General features: G+C 33.3%; 1 protein-coding gene across 9 annotated transcripts in view; it reads right to left on the reverse strand.

The window, feature by feature from the left end:
- Positions 1 to 21,773, reverse strand: part of GULP1 (GULP PTB domain containing engulfment adaptor 1) — a 313,380-nt gene that overhangs the window by 12,820 nt on the left and 278,787 nt on the right. For 5 of the 9 annotated variants that reach the window (XM_004477045.5, XM_058300510.2, XM_058300511.2 and 2 more), the window contains 2 exons: positions 12,261 to 12,399; positions 7,841 to 7,935 (listed from right to left, as the gene is read on the reverse strand). In XM_004477045.5, coding sequence (XP_004477102.1) covers positions 7,841 to 7,935; positions 12,261 to 12,399 — 234 coding nt within the window. Of the gene's footprint in view, positions 1 to 7,840; positions 7,936 to 12,260; positions 12,400 to 13,778; positions 14,004 to 21,773 lie in introns of all 9 variants that reach the window. The other 4 variants (XM_071216224.1, XM_058300508.2, XM_012519023.4 and 1 more) reach the window with 1 other exon arrangement.

The following is a 21,773-nucleotide window of genomic DNA, read 5'->3' on the forward strand; positions in this document are numbered from 1 at the left end:
CATTATGTCTACAGCAAAGAGATTATATAGCAAGGTAATTACTGAAAATATTTTTTAAAAATTCTTGGAATATAAATTATATTCAGTTATGTAAATGCTAGAGCATTTGCCAATTGTTTTAAAAACCTATTCTTACCACAAGAAGAAATGTATATATTGTGAACTTTTGGAAAGGCTTGATACTTTTGCTAAATTTTAAAGTTTATCTGTTCATTCTGGAATTAAATAAATATCACTTCAACTGTCAGGAAAATACTATTTATCAATATGCTATCAATATTTGATAGGTAAAATTGAAATTAAGATAAAATAGGAGTTAATATTGATTTCAGTAATTAAAAAATGCTTGTGCAATACTTATAACAATATCTCCACTGTGTTTTTTTAAGGATCTTTTCAAAGTTCCCTTAGGTTAGCCTAATCATTCCAATTAAAAAGCACATTATTGTACTGCCCCATGGTTTTCTTTTTTCACATATTTCTGACCTCTCCCCTTAGGTTTCATTTTGTAAATGATTTCTGAATGCTTCCAAGATTTCTATATCTCAAATAATTTAAACATATGCATGAAAATTATGCTTCATGTACTTGATGTAGTGATGGAAATTACCTCAAACTAAAAATCACTCAAGAGACTGATTTCATTATTAATATATTCTTACTAGTATACTTTTTATGGATTATTTTGTTCAATTGCATTTTCTTATATTGAAACAAAGTGAAAAGCTTATCACGGAAGAAAAACCTACACAAAAACAACTGTTAACATGTGAATTATGTCTTTCTGTTATTTTTATAATAAATAAATTAGCATATATTACATAATATTAAATAACACAGTGTATATGTTATATATAATTATATAATAGTACGTACATAATTTATCATACCATCACATAATCCACTAATATATTGTATAATTTATTATACCATAAATGCTTATTTATATATTACATCTATCATCTTCTAACCTCCTTTTTTAATCTAAGCAGAACAAATTTGCGTGACTTTGAGTCCCCATAAAATTAATTTTAATGACTAGGTATTTTATTAATTTTTAAAATTATATTTGTTTTCATTATTTTAAAATTATGAATAAATTTGAGTGCATAGTTATGCATAGAGCTTTTTCTATATATATAATTTTTTTCTCCTATGAATAGATTGTTTTAAAGCTTTTGAAAACAAATAGAAATATAAGTATTAATAACAAATTAATACCTTTCCAAAGAGATGCTACAAACTGACCCTGGCAGAGCAATAATTTAGAGTGCTCATTTCATAGCATTTTTGCTTTTGCTAATTATAAGTAATATAAAAATTTGCTAATTTATAATGTTAAAATGGCATTTACAGATTTAAGTAATTTATTTGCTTTCTTTAATTAGACTGAACAAGTCTAACTGTGAGTGTTAGCTACCTACATGCTTTTTTCTTTTTTCACTACTTTAAAAAATTTATTGAAGTATATCACTCATACATAAACAATAAGTGTATAGTAATAGTTCTGAACATACAAAACAAACATATAACACCATACAGGATTCTCATAACTCACCCTACCACCAATACCCTGCATTATTGATAAACATTTTTAACTAATGATTAAAGAGCATCATGAAAATATTATTACTAACCAAAGTATTTCCTCCCAACCCACCCTATTATTATTATTATCTGTATATCATTTATATATGAACATGCACAAACAATAAGTGCATAGTAAAAGTTGTTAACTTGCAAAACATGTGTAACATCATACAGGGGTCCCATACATCAACTCTCCACCAACACCTTGCATTGTTGTGAGACGTTTCTTACAAATTATGAAAGAATAGTGACAAAATCTTACTACTAATTATAGTCATCTTACATTTGGTGTATTTTCCCCCCAACCTACCATATTATTATTTTTTAAATATATTTTTTATGACAGAAGTTGTAAACTTATAAAACAATCATGCACATGTGCAGAATTTCCAAACAACACTCCTCTATCAACACACCACATTGTGGTGCGATATTTGTTATAGATAAGATAATATCATCTGATTATTACCACATCCATAGTGTACATTTGGCACACGTTTTTCATACTGTCCAATTATCAACACAGTATATCTTTGGCAAAGATGCAAGAATATTATATTAATACTGCTGACCACAGTCCATAGGTCACCCCAGTTTTATTTTCCCTGTGCTTCTCCACATTCCCACTACCCTGCAGTAGTGATGTACATTTGCTCTAGCTCACAAAGCACACTCCTGCATCTGTACCATCAACCATAGTTCTCATCCACCTTTTGGTTTACTGTGCTGTTCAGTTCCTAGATTATTCTCTAGCATTCTGTCAATTGGCATTTATATTCCTAGACTACCATTTTCAGCCACATCCCCTTTTATAAACTAGCTATTACTCACTATTTGTTACCATCCATTCTATACATTTTCACACTTTTATAGTAAAGTTAATTAAAACATCTACATAAACTAAACATCACTAGTCCATCTCAGTCCTCCTCTTATCTCCTTTAAGAATCCACCACCTACCACCAGGTCTTGAAGATATTTTCCTACAATTTCTTCTAGAATCTTTATGGTTCTTGCTTTATTTTTAGGTTTTTGATCCATTTTGAGTAAATTTTTGGATAAGGTTGAGATAGGAGTCCTCGTTCCTTCTTTGGTTATGAATATCTACTCTCTCAGCACCATTTGTTGAATGTTCTGCCTGAGCTGTGTGGGTTTGACAGGCTAGTAAAAAATCACTTGACCACACATGTGTGGGTCTGTTTCTAAACCATCAGTTTGGTTCCATTGGTCTCTGTGTCTGTCTTTATGCCAGTACCATGCTGTTTTTACCACTATAGCTAGGTGATATAATTTAAAGTCTGGAGATAAGAGTTTGCTTTTCCTTTTTAAGATGTTTCTGGCTATTCAAGACCCCTTACCTTTCCAAATAAATTTGGTGATAGTGTTTTCAATTTAAAAAAAAATACTTGGGGAATTTTTATTAGGATTGCATTGAATCTGTATATCAATTTGAATAAAATTGACATTTTAATGATATTTAGTCTTCCAATCCATGAGTATGGAATGTTCCCCAGTCCCTCTTTCCTGTATTTTCTTTTCAGGCTCTAGCACACCCTTTAGTATTTCCTAGAAATCTGATCTCTTGCTTAGAAATTCTCTCATTTTCTGTTTATCTCTGAATATTCTACTCTTCCCCTCATTTTTGAAAGACAATCTTGCCAGATATAAGATACTTGGCTGGAAATTTTTCTCTTGTAGTATCTTAAATATATCATACCACTGTCTTCTTGCCACCATAGTTTATGGTGAGAAATCAGCTCTTAATCTTATTTGGTACCCCTTATATGTTATGCATTGCTTTTTTCTTGCTGTTCTCAGACTTCTCTCTTTGTCTTTGACATTTGACATTCTATGCCTATGTGTCTTGGACTTGGTCTATTTGGATTTTTTCAGATGGGAGTATGTTGTGCTTCTTAGACACGGATATCTATGTCCTTCAATAGGGTTAGGAAATTTTCTCTATTATTTCTTCAAATATTCCTTTTGCCCCTTTTCCCTTCTCTTCTCCTTCTGGGACTCCTATGACATGTATGTTTGTGTGTCTTTTGCTGTCATTTAGTTCCCTGAGACCTTGTTCAATTGTTTTCCATTCTTTTCTTCATCTGTTCTTTTGTATGTTCAATTTCAGAGGCCATTTCTTCAAGCTCACCAATCCTTTCTTCTGCCTCCTCAAATCTGCTATTATATGATTCCAATGTTTTTTAAATTTCATTTATTGCATCTTTCATTTCCATAAGACCTGCTATTTTTCTATGTATCCTTTCAAATTCTTCTTTGTGCTCATCCAATGTCTTCTTAAGATCCTTAATCTAATTAGTCATCTCATTGAATTTACTACGGAGATTTGTTTGAACATCTCTGATTAGTTGTGTCAACTCCTTTATGTCATCTGGAGGCTTATCTTGTTCCCTTAACTGGGCCATCACTTTCTATTTCTTGTGGATTGTAATTTTTTTGTTGGTGTCTTTGCATCTGGCTTATTAGAGTACTTATTCTGGGTGCACTTTTTCTCTTTAGTTTAGGGCTTCCTTTTCTTTCTCCCTTGCTAGTTGTGCAGTAGGAGCCAACGATGTGGTTTGTGCAATAAACTGTGGAGGCTCAAGCTGCCCTCATTACCTCAGGCATTAATGAAGCTTCTCCGAACTTTTTCCTTTGTCAGGGGTAGGGATAGAGTCACAGCTGTGTGGAATAATCTATGTCATGCAGGTCTAGACTGTAGTTGCCCAGAGAGACTGATGAAGTTTCATGCCCCTTTCTCCCCTGCCCAAGGTGGGGATGAAGCTGCAGGTGTGGGTAGCAGTCTATGCAGTGGGTTCAAGATGACGGCAGTTGCACCAGAGACTTCCAATTTTTCAGTGTGTGCCAGCCAAAGATACCTGAAGTAACCTGGATAGGCTAGTGCAGGGTCCATCAGCCTCCTCTCTGCCAGAGGTAGAGCTGAAGTCTAGCCTAGGGCTGCAGGCCAATCTTGGTGAAAGAGACTGGTTCCTACCATCACTGTGATTTTCAGTCAGACTGGCTTCCCCTCATGCTGGGGGCAGAGTCAAAATGACTCTTTCTGACTAGCTGTCCCTAGGGTTATACCTTAGCCAGCCAAGTCTACTATTAGTAGCTAAAATTGGTGGCCAACTGTCTCCTTCTCCCCTGTTTTTGGAAAATGGAGCTTCCAATTCCAGCCACAGACTAGTTCCTGAGGCAGCTTCCACTGCCAAAGTAGGATAATCATTGGCCTCTGCAGCTTGGCCGGTAATTTCCCAGAGATGCTGGCACAGGTCCTCCCAGCTTCCTCCCTGCCGGAGGTGAGGCTGGGCCTAGGGTGGAGCTACAATCTGATCTGGATGGAAAGAAGCTGGTCCCTACCAGCACCGTAATTTTCAATCTGCCCTGCTTCCCCTTGTGCCAGGCACAGAGTTAAGATGGAGGCTACTGGCCTCTTTCTGACATGGACAGGTTCAAACTTTAGCTGTTATCAGGATTATGCTTTAGCCCACTGAATTTACTCATCAGTAGCTGTCATTGGTGCCCAACCTTCTCTTCCTCCCCCATTTTTGGGAAGTGACACTTTCAATTCCAGCCGCAGAACAGCTCCTGAGGCAGCGTGTGCCTCCAGTGGAGGATGGGCACCAGCCTCCATGGTGTGGAGAGCTCTACTTATGAACCTTCTCTGCAGATGAGCAGCCACCTCCTTCCATTCTTTCAATATGTTGCAGGATGCTCTTCTGGCCTCCTGGAGCCCCCAAACATGTGCTTCAGCTAGCTCCAGATAGCTCTGGATGTTTACTAACTTCCCTGTATCAGGAGCTGACTCTAGGAGCCCCTTACCCTGCTGCCTTCTTGCTAATAGTCCTTGTGTGCTTCTTCTTTGAACCACTATTTTTTACATTATCTATTGGTTGTTCAGCTCCTAATGGTTTGTGTATTTGTTTTAATTATGTTTATAACATACATTTTATATCCTTCTAAAAAAGAACTTTAGAAGGTATATGTCCATATATTTTCCTTCTAAAATTTCTCTCCAATTAAAAATACTGGTGAACATTCCATTGTATTTCAAACAATTTTAACTGCTTAATGCTTCTGAAAATTCTTCGGGTATTTGCTCTAAGTTTCAGCTGACCATTTATCTTCCCCCAAATTATTGATTTGACTTAGCACCAATTAAAGCAGAATTATTTCATTCTTCATTGACTTGTCATGCTTGTTTTTAACGTATTAAATTTTCACCTATCACAAGGTACAGATTTGAGCTACAAATACTATTCTATTGATCTGTCAGTAATATATACCAGCCAATTTAAATTGAGTCAAAACAAATAATTACATTATTGATTTCAAATAAACAGCAAAATTTGATAATGAAATATAGTTTACCATCTCTGCTAGAATTCTTAAATGCATTAGTTATTTCTGTGATTTCAAACTTCATAATTCAATTCTCTTATAAAAAGCCTTAATCAAAATTCTCTATAAAACAAAGACAAAGATCAAATATGCTTATTAACTCAATTTGGTTCACAGAAACCATTTTATTATGTTAAATTTTGACATAAAATGCAAATATAAGAATAGTAGCTAAATATTTGCATTAAATTAATTTAGGCTACCAAAATTAATAACAAAAGTCATCATAGACTTTAGGTAAAGGAAATATTATTTTACTTTTTTTAAAGGACCTTGCAAGTAAATATTGGACTAAAAGACACCAATCAACAATGACATAGGGCACTAGCAACTAAGTCATTGAAAAAATAACTTCAAAATATGGATTTTAGAACCTCCTTAATTCCAACTAATAAGCAGACAAATCCATTTGAAACTGCTGTTTAAATATTTATTAATCAAAGCATGCAAATATTAAGGTTTTATCTTTGAAAAGTTGTAACTTGTATAAAAATATCATGAAAATAATATACCAACCATCTCTGGCGCTACCCATCATGAAAGCAGAAAAGAATAAAAAAGATATAAAGAAAACATTATAAATGACCAAAATAACCATAGCTTAACATTATTTGATTAACAAATTACTGAAGTATTCCAATACATTTTTTTCTACAAATTCTGGAGGATGCAGGCTTATTATTAAAAATCTGGAGACAAACTTTTCAATTTTGTGACAATCTAAAAACATTACTAAAAGAGTCCTTGTGCATAAATCTTGAAAGCAAGTAATACTATATTAGTGCCCGTGTTTATTTGCTCCTAAGAAAGAAAACAGCACAAGTATTAAGTATTAAGAAACCTCAAAGCGTATGTTAAATAATTCAATTTTTAAAATGTGGGAATATTATTATATCAGAACAATAAGTAAATTCAGTTAGTAACTAGAAAATAAGCCTGATTCATTGCTTCAGTTTAAAATCAGAGGAAGGGTATGTATATGCTTATCTGTCCAGGAAGCAGTGCATTGACCAGCCTTAAATCAGAATTCAATCATTACATTTTTTTCCCCAGGAAGTGAACATAGATATTAAGTGTATTTAAGACCTTATTTACAGAAATATCTCCTTCTCCTTACTTTAGTGTCTTTGCTACACCTTCCCAATCAGCTCCATATAATTGACATTTACTTGGATTCTACCACATATAATTTTTTTGATGAAAGATATAATAGCTTCATCAAATTGTATTAGAAGACTTTGTTTTAGTGCTTCCAAGTTTATTAATCATGATCAATTGTATAAGGCTTTAAAATAATTTCTTCAGACTTCTAGAACTATACAAAATTCAAAAATAAAAATGAGAAAATGAAAGAGAAATCTAGTAGGCTATATACCTAAACAAGCTGTCACTGAGTGTCTACTTTTTAAGTAAGAACTCAGAATTTATGAACTAGAGACGCAATGCTTCCTTTTAATGATTTCATTCTTAAAACACTTTTCCCTCACTTACCCATTTACAAATTTGAAATTCTTAATTAGTAAAACTGAGATCAAGTCTTATAAATCTAGTGCAATGACATTTGAATTCTGAATTTCAAAATATGAACTATTGGAATCCATGTAATTTACTATAAAAAATGAACCATCTTATAGCCATCGTCAAATGCACCATTAAAAAACCTATCCTAAGGGCCTATATGGTTATTTTTAGGACAAAATGTACATTATTTTTTAAAGTAATTATTTTTAAGTCATTTTTTATAGTGACAATAATTTCAGAAAAAGACAGTTTTTGGGAGGTACACCATTCTCTTTGTCCAAGGTTAAAAAGAAAGATAATTTATGGGTCAGTCTTTTAAAATAGTCACCTGCATCTCATCTAATTTTGATTGAATATCTGGAGGGAAATCCCCTGCTCCACAGTTAAAAGGGTCAAAGGGTTCTGCTCCAAACAGGTCCCGTTCTAGAAGGAAGGAAAAAAATTAGTAAATAAAGTGATAAGAAGTGAGATGGGGTGAAGTAGATGTCAAAGGTGAGATAGTTACATGACCAAATAAGCCACTTCCCATGCTTTAAATTTATACTGGGTTTACCTGAGTTTAGACTACTTAAATGCCATCAGGGAAGCAAAGAGCCATTTTATGATGATATTAAAAACTCTTTGGATATAAAGAATTATTCAGAGATTTTTCTGTGTCTTTAATCATCTTTGATAGGCTGCATAATAATAAACTCACCAAATATTTGATATTAGGTTATAGTGTCTACATTTTAATGAACAAATTTAAATTAAATGTATGACTCATATTGACATCTAATTCCATTTACTGACAAATTTGCAACAAAATGGCAAAGCAATATGTAGAACTGTGTAGATAAGTAAATATTATTACTCAGAATTCATGTTTTTTATCTCGCCTTTTTCAGAAAAAATTTAAGGCACATCATTTCATACAGTGTGAAATCATATCACCTTCCCAGATAACCATGAGACAGATTTTTTTTAAAGGTTCTGATCCTAGAAACAAATTTCTTTTTAAAAATAACACTAATGCATTTTCAAAAAAACTCTTTGTATATATATTCCAAAGTATACACTGCTTTTTATCTGTGAATAATTATGAAAGTTGAAATTGATATTTGCAATCCATAAGACTATGGTCTATTATATGGTTGAAAAATATTTTAAGAAAATTCTTTTCCTTTTTCTCCCCAAAGATTTATTTATTTATTTCTCTCCCCTCCCCCCCACCCTGGTTGTCTGTTCTCTGTGTCTATTTGCTACGTCTTCTTTGTCCGCTTCTGTTGTTGTCAGCGGCACGGGAATCCGTGTTTCTTCTTGTTGCGTCATCTTGCTGTGTCAGCTCTCCGTATGTGTAGCACCATTCCTTGGCAGGCTGCACTTTCTTTCGTGCTGGGTGGCTCTCCTTACGGGGCACACTCCTTGCGCGTGGGGCTCCCCTACGTGGGGACACCCCTGTGTGGCAGGGCACTCCTTGTGTGCATCAGCACTGCGCATGGGCCAGCTCCACATGGGTCAAGGAGGCCCGGGGTTTGAACCGCGGACCTCCCATGTGGTAGACGGACGCCCTAACCACTGAGCCAAGTCTGCCACCAAAATTCTTTTTTTAAGTATCAATTCAAATGCAATCTTAATTGACAAAAATTTCTAAATCATATATGGGTATTAGGATTTAAGAAGTATTCAGACCTTAATTTTTCAGGAAACCTTAATTCTCTAAATTCAAAGTGATATAAGAAACAATATTTATGCTATTTAAGTTCTACCATATCCTCTAAAATCCCCCCATGACTCCCATTCTGAAGGATCCTTGCTTCTTCAACTAGAATTATTTTGTTCAGATTCTTGTATTAAATGAGTTAAGTGTAACAAGCCTAGTAGGTCCTAGTGCAGAGTAAATGTTGTGTAAATAGGAGAGCCATATAGTACATCATCCAAACAAAGTCACTTTTAAGAGCAAAAGGAGTGCTGATAATTATGCCAGGATGACCAGATTGAGACAAGACTGTCTTATTAAACGTAAGGGAATTTATTATTTTGCCTTATACATAATTGATAGAATATTATTATTGTGGTTATTATTTTCCCCAGAGTCATGTTACTCAGGCAAGAAACCGGAATTTAGTAAATAGTGGAATGTTTTATTTGGAGGAATGTCCTAGCCACAACTGTCTTTCTATTGTATTGAACAGTGCTTTACCTATAGTAGATATTTGTCAAAAAGAAACGAATTAATGAAGGAAGACAACTGATAAAGGGGAATAAAGATCTTTAATGCAGATGTTCTCAAAGTGGGACTCAAGAATCTCTAGAGAATTCAGATGGGTTTAAAGGTGTCCTTGTCATTCCTGAAATACAATGCAAAATTTTAAATGAGAGGGCATATTGTGCTTTCATGTAAAGAGGTTACCTAGCTTTTATCATATTCTCAAGGGGTCCATGACTCCCTCACAAATTAAGAAACTATGTTATGTAATAAGTAAAGATATTCATATCACATAAAGTAATAAATATTACTAAGTTCTTTGGTATGCTTTAGTCAGCTCAGATGGGTCTAAAATCCATAAGAAAAATAAGTCCAATTTCCATGAAAGAAATATTGGCATGAGCTTAATACTATTAAAATTACTTAAGACTAATGCAGGAGTAAAAGAATAAAAAAACATATGGGTGCTATTTCACTCAGTAATTCTTCCCTTTATTAACACATTTTGTGTGCCTTGCATTTTGCTAGGCAGTGGGTCAAAGTAGTAAAGAAAGGACCAGTCCCTTCATGGAATTTTCACTAAAGAAGGGACTATTGCTATTAAACAAATTAAAAAGTGACACATATTCAAAAGCTGAGACACAGTGTTCAACGGAAATGGAAAAGAAGTGATGAAAAAGATGCTGTGGAATATTACTAGGATTCTCAGGTGCTAATGAAGAGAGAAGCTAAGGAGGCAATCTTGTAGCCTTCTGCTTTTATCTATTCAGTAGATAACAAAAAATATGTGGATGAATACATTTAAAATTTCACTTAAAGAAAACGTCCTGGTACTAAAACCATACTGGATAAAAGTCTAAGACAATTTCACAATTAAAATTCAGATGAACAATTTGTTCTAAAGTATTAGTTAGATAAAATATATGTTTTTTTCTGAATTTACTAAACTTTGAAGCTTAGACTATATAGATACTGAAAAATGAGCAAGGGGTTTACTTCAGTTTCTCAATAAACTCCTTAAAACCATTTGAATAGCTCCATTTAGATTTTCTAAAGACAATTCAAACTCATCAATGTCAAAAAGAGAATTAATTATTTCCTCCTTCAATACCACTAGTTTCCCCTGTTAATAATTTACCTAAATTTCTGTGTTACACCTGGTTTTAACCACTCAATCACCTTCCACATCACCAAATTTGATAGATTACTTCAAAATATCTTCAAATCTACTCATTCCTCTTAATTTACATATTTTGATTGGAAGCCTCCATCATGGGTATACTTCTAACTAATATTGAAAATTTCAGCATATAGTCCAAGACTATGTGTGTTAAACAAATGTCTTTTGAAAAAACTAAATGAATGAGTGATTTGCTGATGTGGAATGAGAAAAAGGAAGAGATGTCAGGACATTCATGAGGACAAGAAACATGCCATCAAAATATCAGAATATTGGTGACATTTTCTAAAGCATACTATGATATGCATATTATGAATCACTTCCTTGAAAAAATAATTTTGTATTGGAGCAAACTATATTCAGAGGCATTTAAAATATATTTCAATTCCATGTATGAAGTTTTCAAATATTTTTATAAACTGATTTTAAAGTAGCTAATGTTCTGATTTTGAATTTACATTTTAGCCCTCTAAAACTAAATGAATACCTAACATGACCACTGAGCTGCATTAAGTTCCACAGGGGAAAACAAATAAACCATAGGCCCTGCCATGCATTAAAGCCTTAAGATAAAATTTCAAAGTTAGATTCAAAATGTCTTAATATGAACTAGAGTGGATACAATAAAGTATTATTATTTTTAAAAAATCTTTAATTCCTCTAGGGTTGTAATGACTGATCATTGCCATTAGGAACAATACTTTAGTTTCTGTGACAAAACACAGATCAAAATACAGCCAACACTGAGAACAGGATTATATTGGATGCTTTCTAATTCACCAAAAAGGGAGTTTTATGTTGATTCAACTTATATAGAAGGTAAAACACAAAAACAATGCCTTCCTAACATTTTAGAAATCAAAGATACCAGGCTATATGAAAAGAAACAGCACTTACATATAGTTAAGAAATCAATCAATCATGAAATGCATAAATTTATACATTTCTTTAACTAAAAACAGCAATATACTCTTTGACAATAAACAATAAAATAAAACCAAACTGTAATAAACAAGTTCAAATAATTAAAATAATTTTCACCAGTTTTAATAATTCACTTAAAACATAAAATTATAATCAAAATGATTAAAATAAAATTAAATAATTTGTATTATGATATAAAATAACCTACACCAAAATATATTTTTTCCTAAAACAGGTTCAAATTGCAAACAGTCATGCCTTTAGTACTATCCCTGAATTACAAAGTAAAATAGAATGCACTGAATTTGGCACCAAAAAAACCACCCATAATTATAACTTTAATAAATAAAATTGTTAGCAAGCTTATTAAGATACATAATTTCTCATAAAGTGTTCATTTAAAATTCTAACTGTAAGCAATAAAGCAAGAAATATTGATTCATTTACAAAGCTTACTAATCTCAGTAGATCTACTAGGTATTGGAGGTGGCTGCGTGCCGTTGCGAGTAGGTGTCGAAGACTGGGGAGATATTGGAGAAAATGGAATCATATCAAAGATGTCAGTAGAGGGCGACTTGGGTGTCACACTGCCTACCTGTAATCAAGACAGTATGAATTAGGGTAGCATTTCATGTAGACATAGTACAGTGCTAAATATTTCATATGCATATAAGAAATATATGGACAACAAATACAGTTGAATTATATGAACTTGTGATAGTTTTAGACAAGAATTATTAAACATTGGCAATAACTTGGCTCAACCTATTATACCAAATGCTCACTGGCAAGAAAGCAATAGACAATTTTTGCAAAAATGCCTTCAAAGAAGATGATGAAATGATGTCAATATTATTCTAGAATGGATACATAAGATATCTTGTATTTTTGTATATCTATAAATGATTGTCATTAGTTTCAGGGAATTAGAAACACATTAGAAACCATTTATACAAAAACATGGTTTCAATTCTTATAAGATTTGAAATATAACCATTCTGATGGTTAAATATAACATCTTTTAATTCTAACCATTCAAATATAATTGATGACAAATATGTATATATATTTTATTTCCAAAAGTAGAGTACATTTGTATTTGTATTTATGACTACAATGTGAACCAACTATAATATTCATTGTAGTGTTTTTTATTCTTGGGATATGATTCCATCCCACTTTCTTTAAGGGTCTATCTCATGAAATAAGTTATTAACCTTTAAATGAAACACGAAAATCATTGCACTGTCTGTGCCAGGAGTAAAGAAATATAGGGAAAGAAAAATGAGATGCCTATGAGAATGGAGCCAATTAGCACTGACTGTTAGACAGAAAAAAATATATACATATCCTGTCTATGAAAACTAACTGATTTAATCAGGACTAAAAGAAAGAGAATTCTTATTTTTGAGGAAAATAGTGAAGAAAATTTGCTTTTCTTATAAGAGCATGGACACAGATTAGTTAGAATATTAAAAAATGGGGCTCTCACATTAAAATTGCTTAGACTATTAAAAATTAGTGTTCTCAGAATATATTTATTTTTCTGATTCACAGATGATGCATGTAATGAAGAAAAAAGGCTGACTGCATGTAGAAGAAGATGTTTTCTATAGTTAAAATGATCATTAACATATCTTTTTCATGCATGAAAATTGTTCTCATCTATCACTGTTAACCAAATTTTCCAATTCTTACACCTGGTGGATCCTTTAAGACAAGTGTTCTATTTCATCTCTCTGTGGAATTGTACCCTATCCTCATTCTCTACCTGAAACTCGGATCTCAGGTAACCAAAAAACAAAACAAAACAGAAAATGTCACACAAAGCCTCCAGAACACAGCTCATTGGTTCATAACTTGTAGGCATACCTGATTTTCTCATTACAATATAAATTGCATGTTTTGGCAGAATGAGAAAAAAAAAAAAACATTAGTTAGGCAATACAAAGAGTTTTCTGCTCAGCAAATTACATGTGGCCTTGGGATGCTGTTCTCACTGACAGGCTTGGGAAGCCCATATTTAGAAGGTGGTGGTATTAACAATCCCAATGATAGTCGGGAATCAGGCGAGTTGACAGGAGTGACAGTAAAGGAAGAAATATTTAGACAGGGAGATGAATCCTCACTACTACGCCAGAAAGAGGATGAGCATCTCTGAAACCCGTGTTGCTCATGATCAGACACGGTGTGCAGCAGCTGTAAAGGAATGACAGAAAGAGAGAGATACTGAGGAGAAGAAAGGAGATAGGAGGAAAAGGAAAAATATATATATAAAATTTATGTTTAAAATGGTATTTTGTGAAAATGAACATTTCAAAATAAATTTACTAAAATTAAAATATTTGGTTTGAGTTGGTTTTTCTATTTTGATAGGCTCTAGGTTGCTTAATCTATTTTCACTAAAATATTATATCATTGGATATTTAAATAAAATATTACATTCATTAGCACTTATTCATTGGGAGAGTACTGACTAGCTCAAATATCTGGTTATCAAGCAGGACAGTGGGAATCAGTATGTGGTCTCATTTAAGAACACAAACGGACACAGAAGAACACACAGCTAATGGACACAGAGAGCAGACAACAAGGGGAACAGGGGGCAGGGGGGATAAATTTTTAAAAAATCTTTAAAAAAAGTTAATGTATTTCCATTTTTTTTCATGGGATTATGTTTTGAGACTACAGATATTTAATATCTAAAGCAACATACTTTTATTTCTAGTCTGTTAACATTTGTAGGCATATGTGAGAGAAGAAGGAATTCTTTAAAGCCATTAGGGAAAATCAGCAGCTGCCTGAGAAACCATGATGAAGGACCCACATCCAGTGGGCACTGGGCTTCTGGGATATTTGTGAATAATATTCTCTTATTTTATTTAGTAATCAGCTTCCCCTCAGGGGAGCTGCTTTATTGTGGGAGTCTTCTCTATCTCCCCACCATTCTCTTTCTCAAAAGATTGTAAGCAGGAGGAAAATGTTGTCTTTTATAGAGATAAATATGGGTGGAACTACTACCAATTTGTTTAAATATGATATGTGCTCTCTGTACTATATATATATATATATATATATATATATATATATATATATATATGTTTCTGGAGGCAAGCATGTTATATTTTTAGTTCTTCCTACATGCATGTTTTTGTAACCACTCTAAGTTTTCCTATTTGTGTTTTAGAATCTTAATATCTGCATTAGATAATATGACAGGAAAAATGTGTCAGAGGGACAGGATAATGTCAAGCTAAAGTTTTTCCTGTTACTTGTTGTGGGAGATATTTTACAAAAGTTACCTATGTGGAAGGACAGGAGAAGATAAAATTATCTGAAAGTTTCAGTGTAGAAAAGAGATATTTGTAATGAACTCTCAAAGGATGAGTGGAGCAGAAAATGAGCAAAACCTAGATTTATTTGTGAAAAGCTCTATGTGTAATGAGATGGGAAAGGGAAAGATAATAGTAAAAACAGAATAGAAGTAAACTCTAGTAAAAAGTTAGGAGTTTGTAGAAATTTAAAAAACTGGTACCACATACATTTTGGATTTAATCCTCAAAGTATTATTTTGAGATAGTAGTAATAGTTGTAGTATGTTTTTGTAATTATAAATATATGGGAATTAAGGTCCTGGGATTCTCAGCATGGTAAGCCTTTTGGGAGATGGGAAGATGGAGTTGTCAAGAATCTCAAATAAACAATGAACATGTAGTACATTGTACTGCATTACAATGACTGTTAGGGACTATTTCCACTGAAACATGGAGAATCAGATGTCACACTTCAGAGAATTTTCTATTAATAGAAGGACTGTGAGGCAACCAAAAAAATATGGCTTTTGATAAACTTCATAGTGAAAGCTAGTAACTAAACTTATAGTTAGAAGAACAGTTGGAGGAAGTTTTTCAGCTAGCAGTAACATCTTCACTTCATCTGTTTCTATAAGCAGAAGGAGAAAGAAGTGGTATAAAGTGAGAGATTTAAGGTGAGGGAAGGGTTCAACATGGAAGCAGAGTCTTTGATGGTTTGAGTTACAAAACTTAGCACTCTATTAATATGCATATATAGTTACATAATGCCTGTTTTCCCTATTGGTCTCCATATTTATTACTTGATAGATAATAGATAATACTTTTAATCTATCTATAGATAATTTTAAATTTACCATATAATTTTGTCATTGGTGGCCACTTTTTTCTTTACTAAAGATGAGAACTGTAATCTCCTTGTGTGAAAAATTTTGTTTTTCTAAAATTATATATACATTAGAGTACTAGATGTATAATAAACTATCAATGAATAGAATATTTGTTGTCTATTTTATATTAGAGCAATGTTTTCACTTACACTGTAAATTGATACAGGTGTTTATATTTAGTAAAGCATATAATAAAGTATGAAGTACAATTTGTCCTTTTTATCATCTGTCTTATAAAATAAATGGAAATATTCTATCTAGTTTTATGCCTTAGGTATCTTAAAAGAAATTAAAGGTCAAAATGACAACTTCAAAGTGCTCTAGCATTTTATTGTGTTGTCAATATATGGCATTTCCATAGTGCTATTTCCTCTGGGAAGATAACATTTATAAAAATGAAGAATATATATACTAATGAAATAGTCAAGTATTCAAATATCCCAATGAGGAAGTATTTTCATTTTCAAAATGGTAAAAGCATGGAATCTGAAAATGTCATGAATTTTGGTTTCTGTAATTAGACTGTAAGGCTATCTAATTATCACAGATGTCTTTTGGACAATTAGTAACTTGGATTTGGTCAACTGACATTTTTTATTTGGGTCACATGGGTCTTTGTAAATATTGAATTAGTTGCCTGTAAGTAAATATAAAAAGGTTGTTCATTAAAATTAGGAGCTTTTCTTGAGAAGTTAGAAATCTATACAATGAGCCCACAATCTTACAAGGACTTGCTGGTATTGAGTATCTGCTGCACTTTTAGGGTTGGCTGTCTGCTCTCCAATTCATCACCACATGCCCATTTAAGCATTTACATCATAGGATAGAATGAGTTGACATTTAAATTTGTGATTCCTTTTCTAGAAATGATTCAAGTCAAGGAAATAGATACTGCATTTGATTCCTTGTAATGATAAAGGCAATGCCTAGCATTTTGAATATGTGGGTGCAATCAACAGTGGCTGATTCTGCACCAAACTCTTAGGCCTATTTTAAATAAAGAAAAGGAGAACGTGGTGGGATCCCTGCCAAAGGCCTCATCCTGGGTTCTCTCATTCGGTTCTTTGTTCTCTCTTAGGCTCCACTTCTGGTTCCCTGCACCACTGCACTACTCTAAGACATATCCTGCTCTTAAAAGACCCCCACCGTCTTCCCCAGTAAATGGGCCTGGTGTGGGTAGGAGGACAGCATACACCAAGGGGTCTGCGAGGGCCGAGGGCTATGACCTGTTACAATGCCCATTATTATCCAGGACCACCCGTGGAGAAAGCCCTTGTGAAAACAAACATGGAGCTAGCCTTTCCTTCTGGATGTTATGGCAGAGTAGCTCCACTCTCTGGCTTGGTTGCAAAACACTTCATAGATGTAGGAAGCTGGTGTCAGAGGGGAAGATTATAGAAGATTGGTATTGTGTTATTTAATTTTGGCAAAGAAAAGTTTGAAGTGCAAAGGGGTGATCAGATTACAAAGATAATTTGTGAAGGAATTTTTAAATCCAGAAATAGAGGAAATCCAAGTTTTGGTTGTCACTGAAAGGAGTTCAGAAGGTTTTGGTTGTACTATAAAGAATTAACATTTATGCCGAGAATAGAAAACATATTTTTTTTCCTTAACAATAATGTTTTCACTTAAAGTGTTTTGGTGTTTGTGCTTCTGTATGGTCAAGGAAAGCGCACCCTTGGTGGACTCACATAGAAACTTCCTTGTGTTTTTCTACTAATTGAATGATGTATGTAAATCTGCTTTGCCATGCCCTAATGCAAGCAGTTTCTTTCTCAGTTCATTTTATGTATAAATGTACATCTATTGGAAAATATGAATTATTTAATTCACTTTATATTTTAATCATGAAGAAAATGTTAGATTATTATGGCATATTAAAAAAGTGTCCATCATTGAGGTCTTCTGTGGTAGTTTTGTTGCTCTTTCCATCAGTAAGTAGTGGATTGGTACATTTAGGCCATGGTTCATATATCAACCTAGGGCTTTGCCTGTATCATCAAATGTCATAAAAGGTTTGAGGCCTATCAGTACATACTCAAGACATTTACACAAACAAAACTGATTTTCAGATTTAACATTTCTGTGGTAATATCTATAAATACATTGGAATGATACTGAAATTTTATTTTGTTGTTAATTTGTATTGACAATATAATTCCCTAATGACCCTTTTAAAACGTAAAATAAACAACTTCAATATTAAATTATGATTTACCATATTTATTAAAATTGCTAAGGTTCAAAATTCTACTTAGAATAAAATTAAGATGTAAATATTTTTAAAACATAAGTTTAAATATTCATGGTTAAATTAAAATTTTTACTGATGAAAAACTGGTAGATTTCAAATAACACTAAAGGTGAGGCATGGTAGGATAAACAATCTGGCAAACCTTTCTATATTTCCATGTTGATTGGTATTTTTTAACTTCTAAAGCTTCTAATGTTAGAGACTGTAATCAGGGAAGCCCTTTCTGAGGAAGGACTTTAAGTCCTTGGACTTAAAGGAAGGATTTTAAATCTAAAGTCTAAGTTTTTATGGCATATTTTTAAATACTGCTTTTAAAATAAACTTAAGAAAAAAGACTTCAAAAATTTAGAACATCTAGCACCACAATTTTTTTCAACCTTCTAGATACATAGTTTGTTTATAATGATCTCTTACTTGTAAGATCTATTATCTTGTAGGTGTTACAAGAATCTTGCAAATTAAATAGGCATATATGCACATTACACAGAGGGAAAATGAAGTAAAAGGAGAGGTAAATGCCTTGACTAGGTGCTCATGGTCAGAACTGACATGTCAACCAGTTGTTCTTCCTTTCAGAGTGGGTTTACTTCTTTAAAGTCATTTTCTGTGCAACTAACAATTATGAAAGTGAAGACGTGGACCAGTAATCACTTTTTTGTGGGCAACAAATGTTCTTGAACCCATGTTCATGTTTAAAATTTCTACCTTTGTTTAAAGATTCGCATTTGGCTTATTTTGTGATTGAGTTTTCACAATATGCTTTTGCCCATTCTATCTGAATTTAATAATAGTTGAGAAAACACAAGAGAAAGATAAATAGGCAGACTTCTTTAGCCACAACCAAGTATACATTTTAGATTACAATTATCCTATCAAGTCTAATCAGTGGTCCCACAGTTGAGCATATAAAGTTAGAATTTTATCCAGCAACACCATACCTAATTGAAAGGGAGACTTTAAAAACAACAAAAAACTCAGCAGTAGGAAGTCCAGTATACTACAGTTTTATTCATTTAGTTTCCTGGCAACAGTTTGATTTTGTTTAAAGCTGCAATAGCCAAAAAAGTAAAATATAAGCATCCAGACACAAGAATCAAGAAGAACAATTTGATTTAACTTGTTATGCCCACATCTGATCAAGGAACGAACTTCTGGAGGGATCCATTCTAATATAAATATAGGCAACACCACCATGTGAATGTAATTAGTGGAAATCAGATTGTTCCTAGATAATTAGTACCAAATGGTGGAAAACCCAACCTCTAATCTATTGCCAAACCACTAGAACACAGCAAAAAACAAACAGCAGAGTCAAGTAATGGAAATTACTCAGTGAATCTAAATGACTGTATAAAAAAAGGACCCAACTGTTAAAACCAGTGAAAACATTTCCATAATTTCAGTCTTAAATAGAGGTGTGTAATATGGGTGCTATCAAAAGCTACTTTGTTTACCAGAAAAGAAGTCATGATTGGACCTAATGAGTGGCATCTAGGAGATAAGTAAGATTTCTGTCAAGATGAAGTAAAAACAAAAAACAAAAACAAAACAAAACAAAATCTTAAAATAAGAAATGTGAAAAATATGAGTGGTCTTCATTCATCATGTATATGAGGAATTGGTTATAAGTGAGAAAGGTTTGGGATAAATATTAAAGACATTTAAGTTTGTAGTTAGGAGTGTTTTTTTCTTTTAATATTGAGCAAAAAATAGTCTCATCTTGTTTTCTATAGAGCTAAATTACTAACAAGCTTATATTAGCCAAATTTATACTAAGCGGATATTAACTAAAACAATAAATAATAATTCAAATTGTGATATAAAGGGGGAAAATGTTTCATTAGAGTACTATATCATGAGCCCAAATCTCTCCTTTGATTTCCAGATTTGTATATTCTGTCATCTAATAAACATCTCCAGTTGGCAGTCTAGTTGGCAGAAGACACATAGGAAAAAGTGAAATATTGATTCTTTGCTACTCACTGTCCCCAGGTCACCTCTATTTCAGAAAATGGCACCACCATCTACCCAGTTGCTCAGAATAAAACCCTTGGGGTCATTCCTAAGACTGCTGTTTTTCCATCAGCCCCAAACAATTAATCAGTAAATCCTGAAAGCTCTACCTTCAAATGTATCAAGAATCTAGCTATGCTCATCACCTTCACTGATATATTTCTAGTCCAAGTCATCCTCCTTCCTCTTCTGGAAAACTGAAATAGGCCCCTATGCAGCTTCTGGTACCTCACTTAAGCCTCTTACGGCTCATAGTGCATACACAACCAAATGATCCCAAGATGCCCTGTTTAAAACTTCCAATGTCTTCTCACTGCAATTTGGAAAAAAAATCCAAAACTGTTGCTATGGCCTACAGGGCCCTAAACTCTCTGGACCCTGACTTTCTTTGTAATATTGTTACCCACTTTTCTGGTTCTCCTTATGCCCCACTGGCTTTACTGTGCTCCACCCCAAAGGTGTTCTTACTATTTTTGGCCCTCTGTATTGGCTAATGTTTAATTGTTCACATCTCAGATCAAAAGCTCCCTTCTCAGAAAGGGCTTCCATGGTCCCTTTCTCTAAATAAAGCTACCAGTCACTCTCTTCTATTTTGCACTATTTTATTTTTTTCCATAGCATACATAAGAGCAGAATTTTTTAATGCATTTACTCATATGTTTATTTCCTATTTCCCACTTTCCCTCCAGTAGATGTAAGTTCCTTAACAACTGAAATTCATAAACTGCTAAAACTCATCTAAAACTATTACATGTTCAACAAATAGTTTACAAGCTGCTGCAGCAGGTCACACTATCAAATGTATACTACTGGCAAATGTAATAAAAGGAAAATCAAAGTGCACTGTAACATGTAAGATGTCACTAAGATGCTATTTCAAAATCAGTGATCAATTAGTTGAACTAGAAAAAAATGAAAATGTTTTATACCATGAAATATTGAGATGAATTTTCACAATTCTTGAAGATGCTTATTAAAAATTTGAATCTAAAATATTTAGTTTCCATCTTCAAAATAGATCATTATGACCAATTCATATGGACCTATATAAGTGATTGATAGTCCACCATCTAAGACATGGCAACTTTGGCTTAAGGTGCCTGTGAGATTTATAGAGAAATGCACCTATGATCTCACAATACAGTGGCTCTCCGTAAGTACACAGGTTCTTTTTTTTTTTTTAATGTTTATTTATTTCTCTCCCCTCCCCCCACCCTGGTTGTCTGTTCTCTGTGTCTATTTGCTGCGTCTTCTTTGTCCGCTTCCGTTACCGTCAGCGGCATGGGAATCTGTGTTTCTTTTTGTTGAGTCATCTTGTTGTGTCAGCTCTCCGTGTGTGCGGCACCATTCCTGGGCAGGCTGCACTTTCTTTCGCGCTGGGCGGCTCTCCTTACGGGGCGCATTCCTTGTGCGTGGGGCTCCCCTACTCTACTAGCAAATCCTGATCTTCCAGAAAATTATTGTGCCATAATGTTTATAGAGAACCATTCCTGAATTGGAA

Source organism: Dasypus novemcinctus, chromosome 7, assembly GCF_030445035.2.
Source record: "Dasypus novemcinctus isolate mDasNov1 chromosome 7, mDasNov1.1.hap2, whole genome shotgun sequence".
Taxonomy (NCBI): Eukaryota; Metazoa; Chordata; class Mammalia; order Cingulata; family Dasypodidae; genus Dasypus; species Dasypus novemcinctus.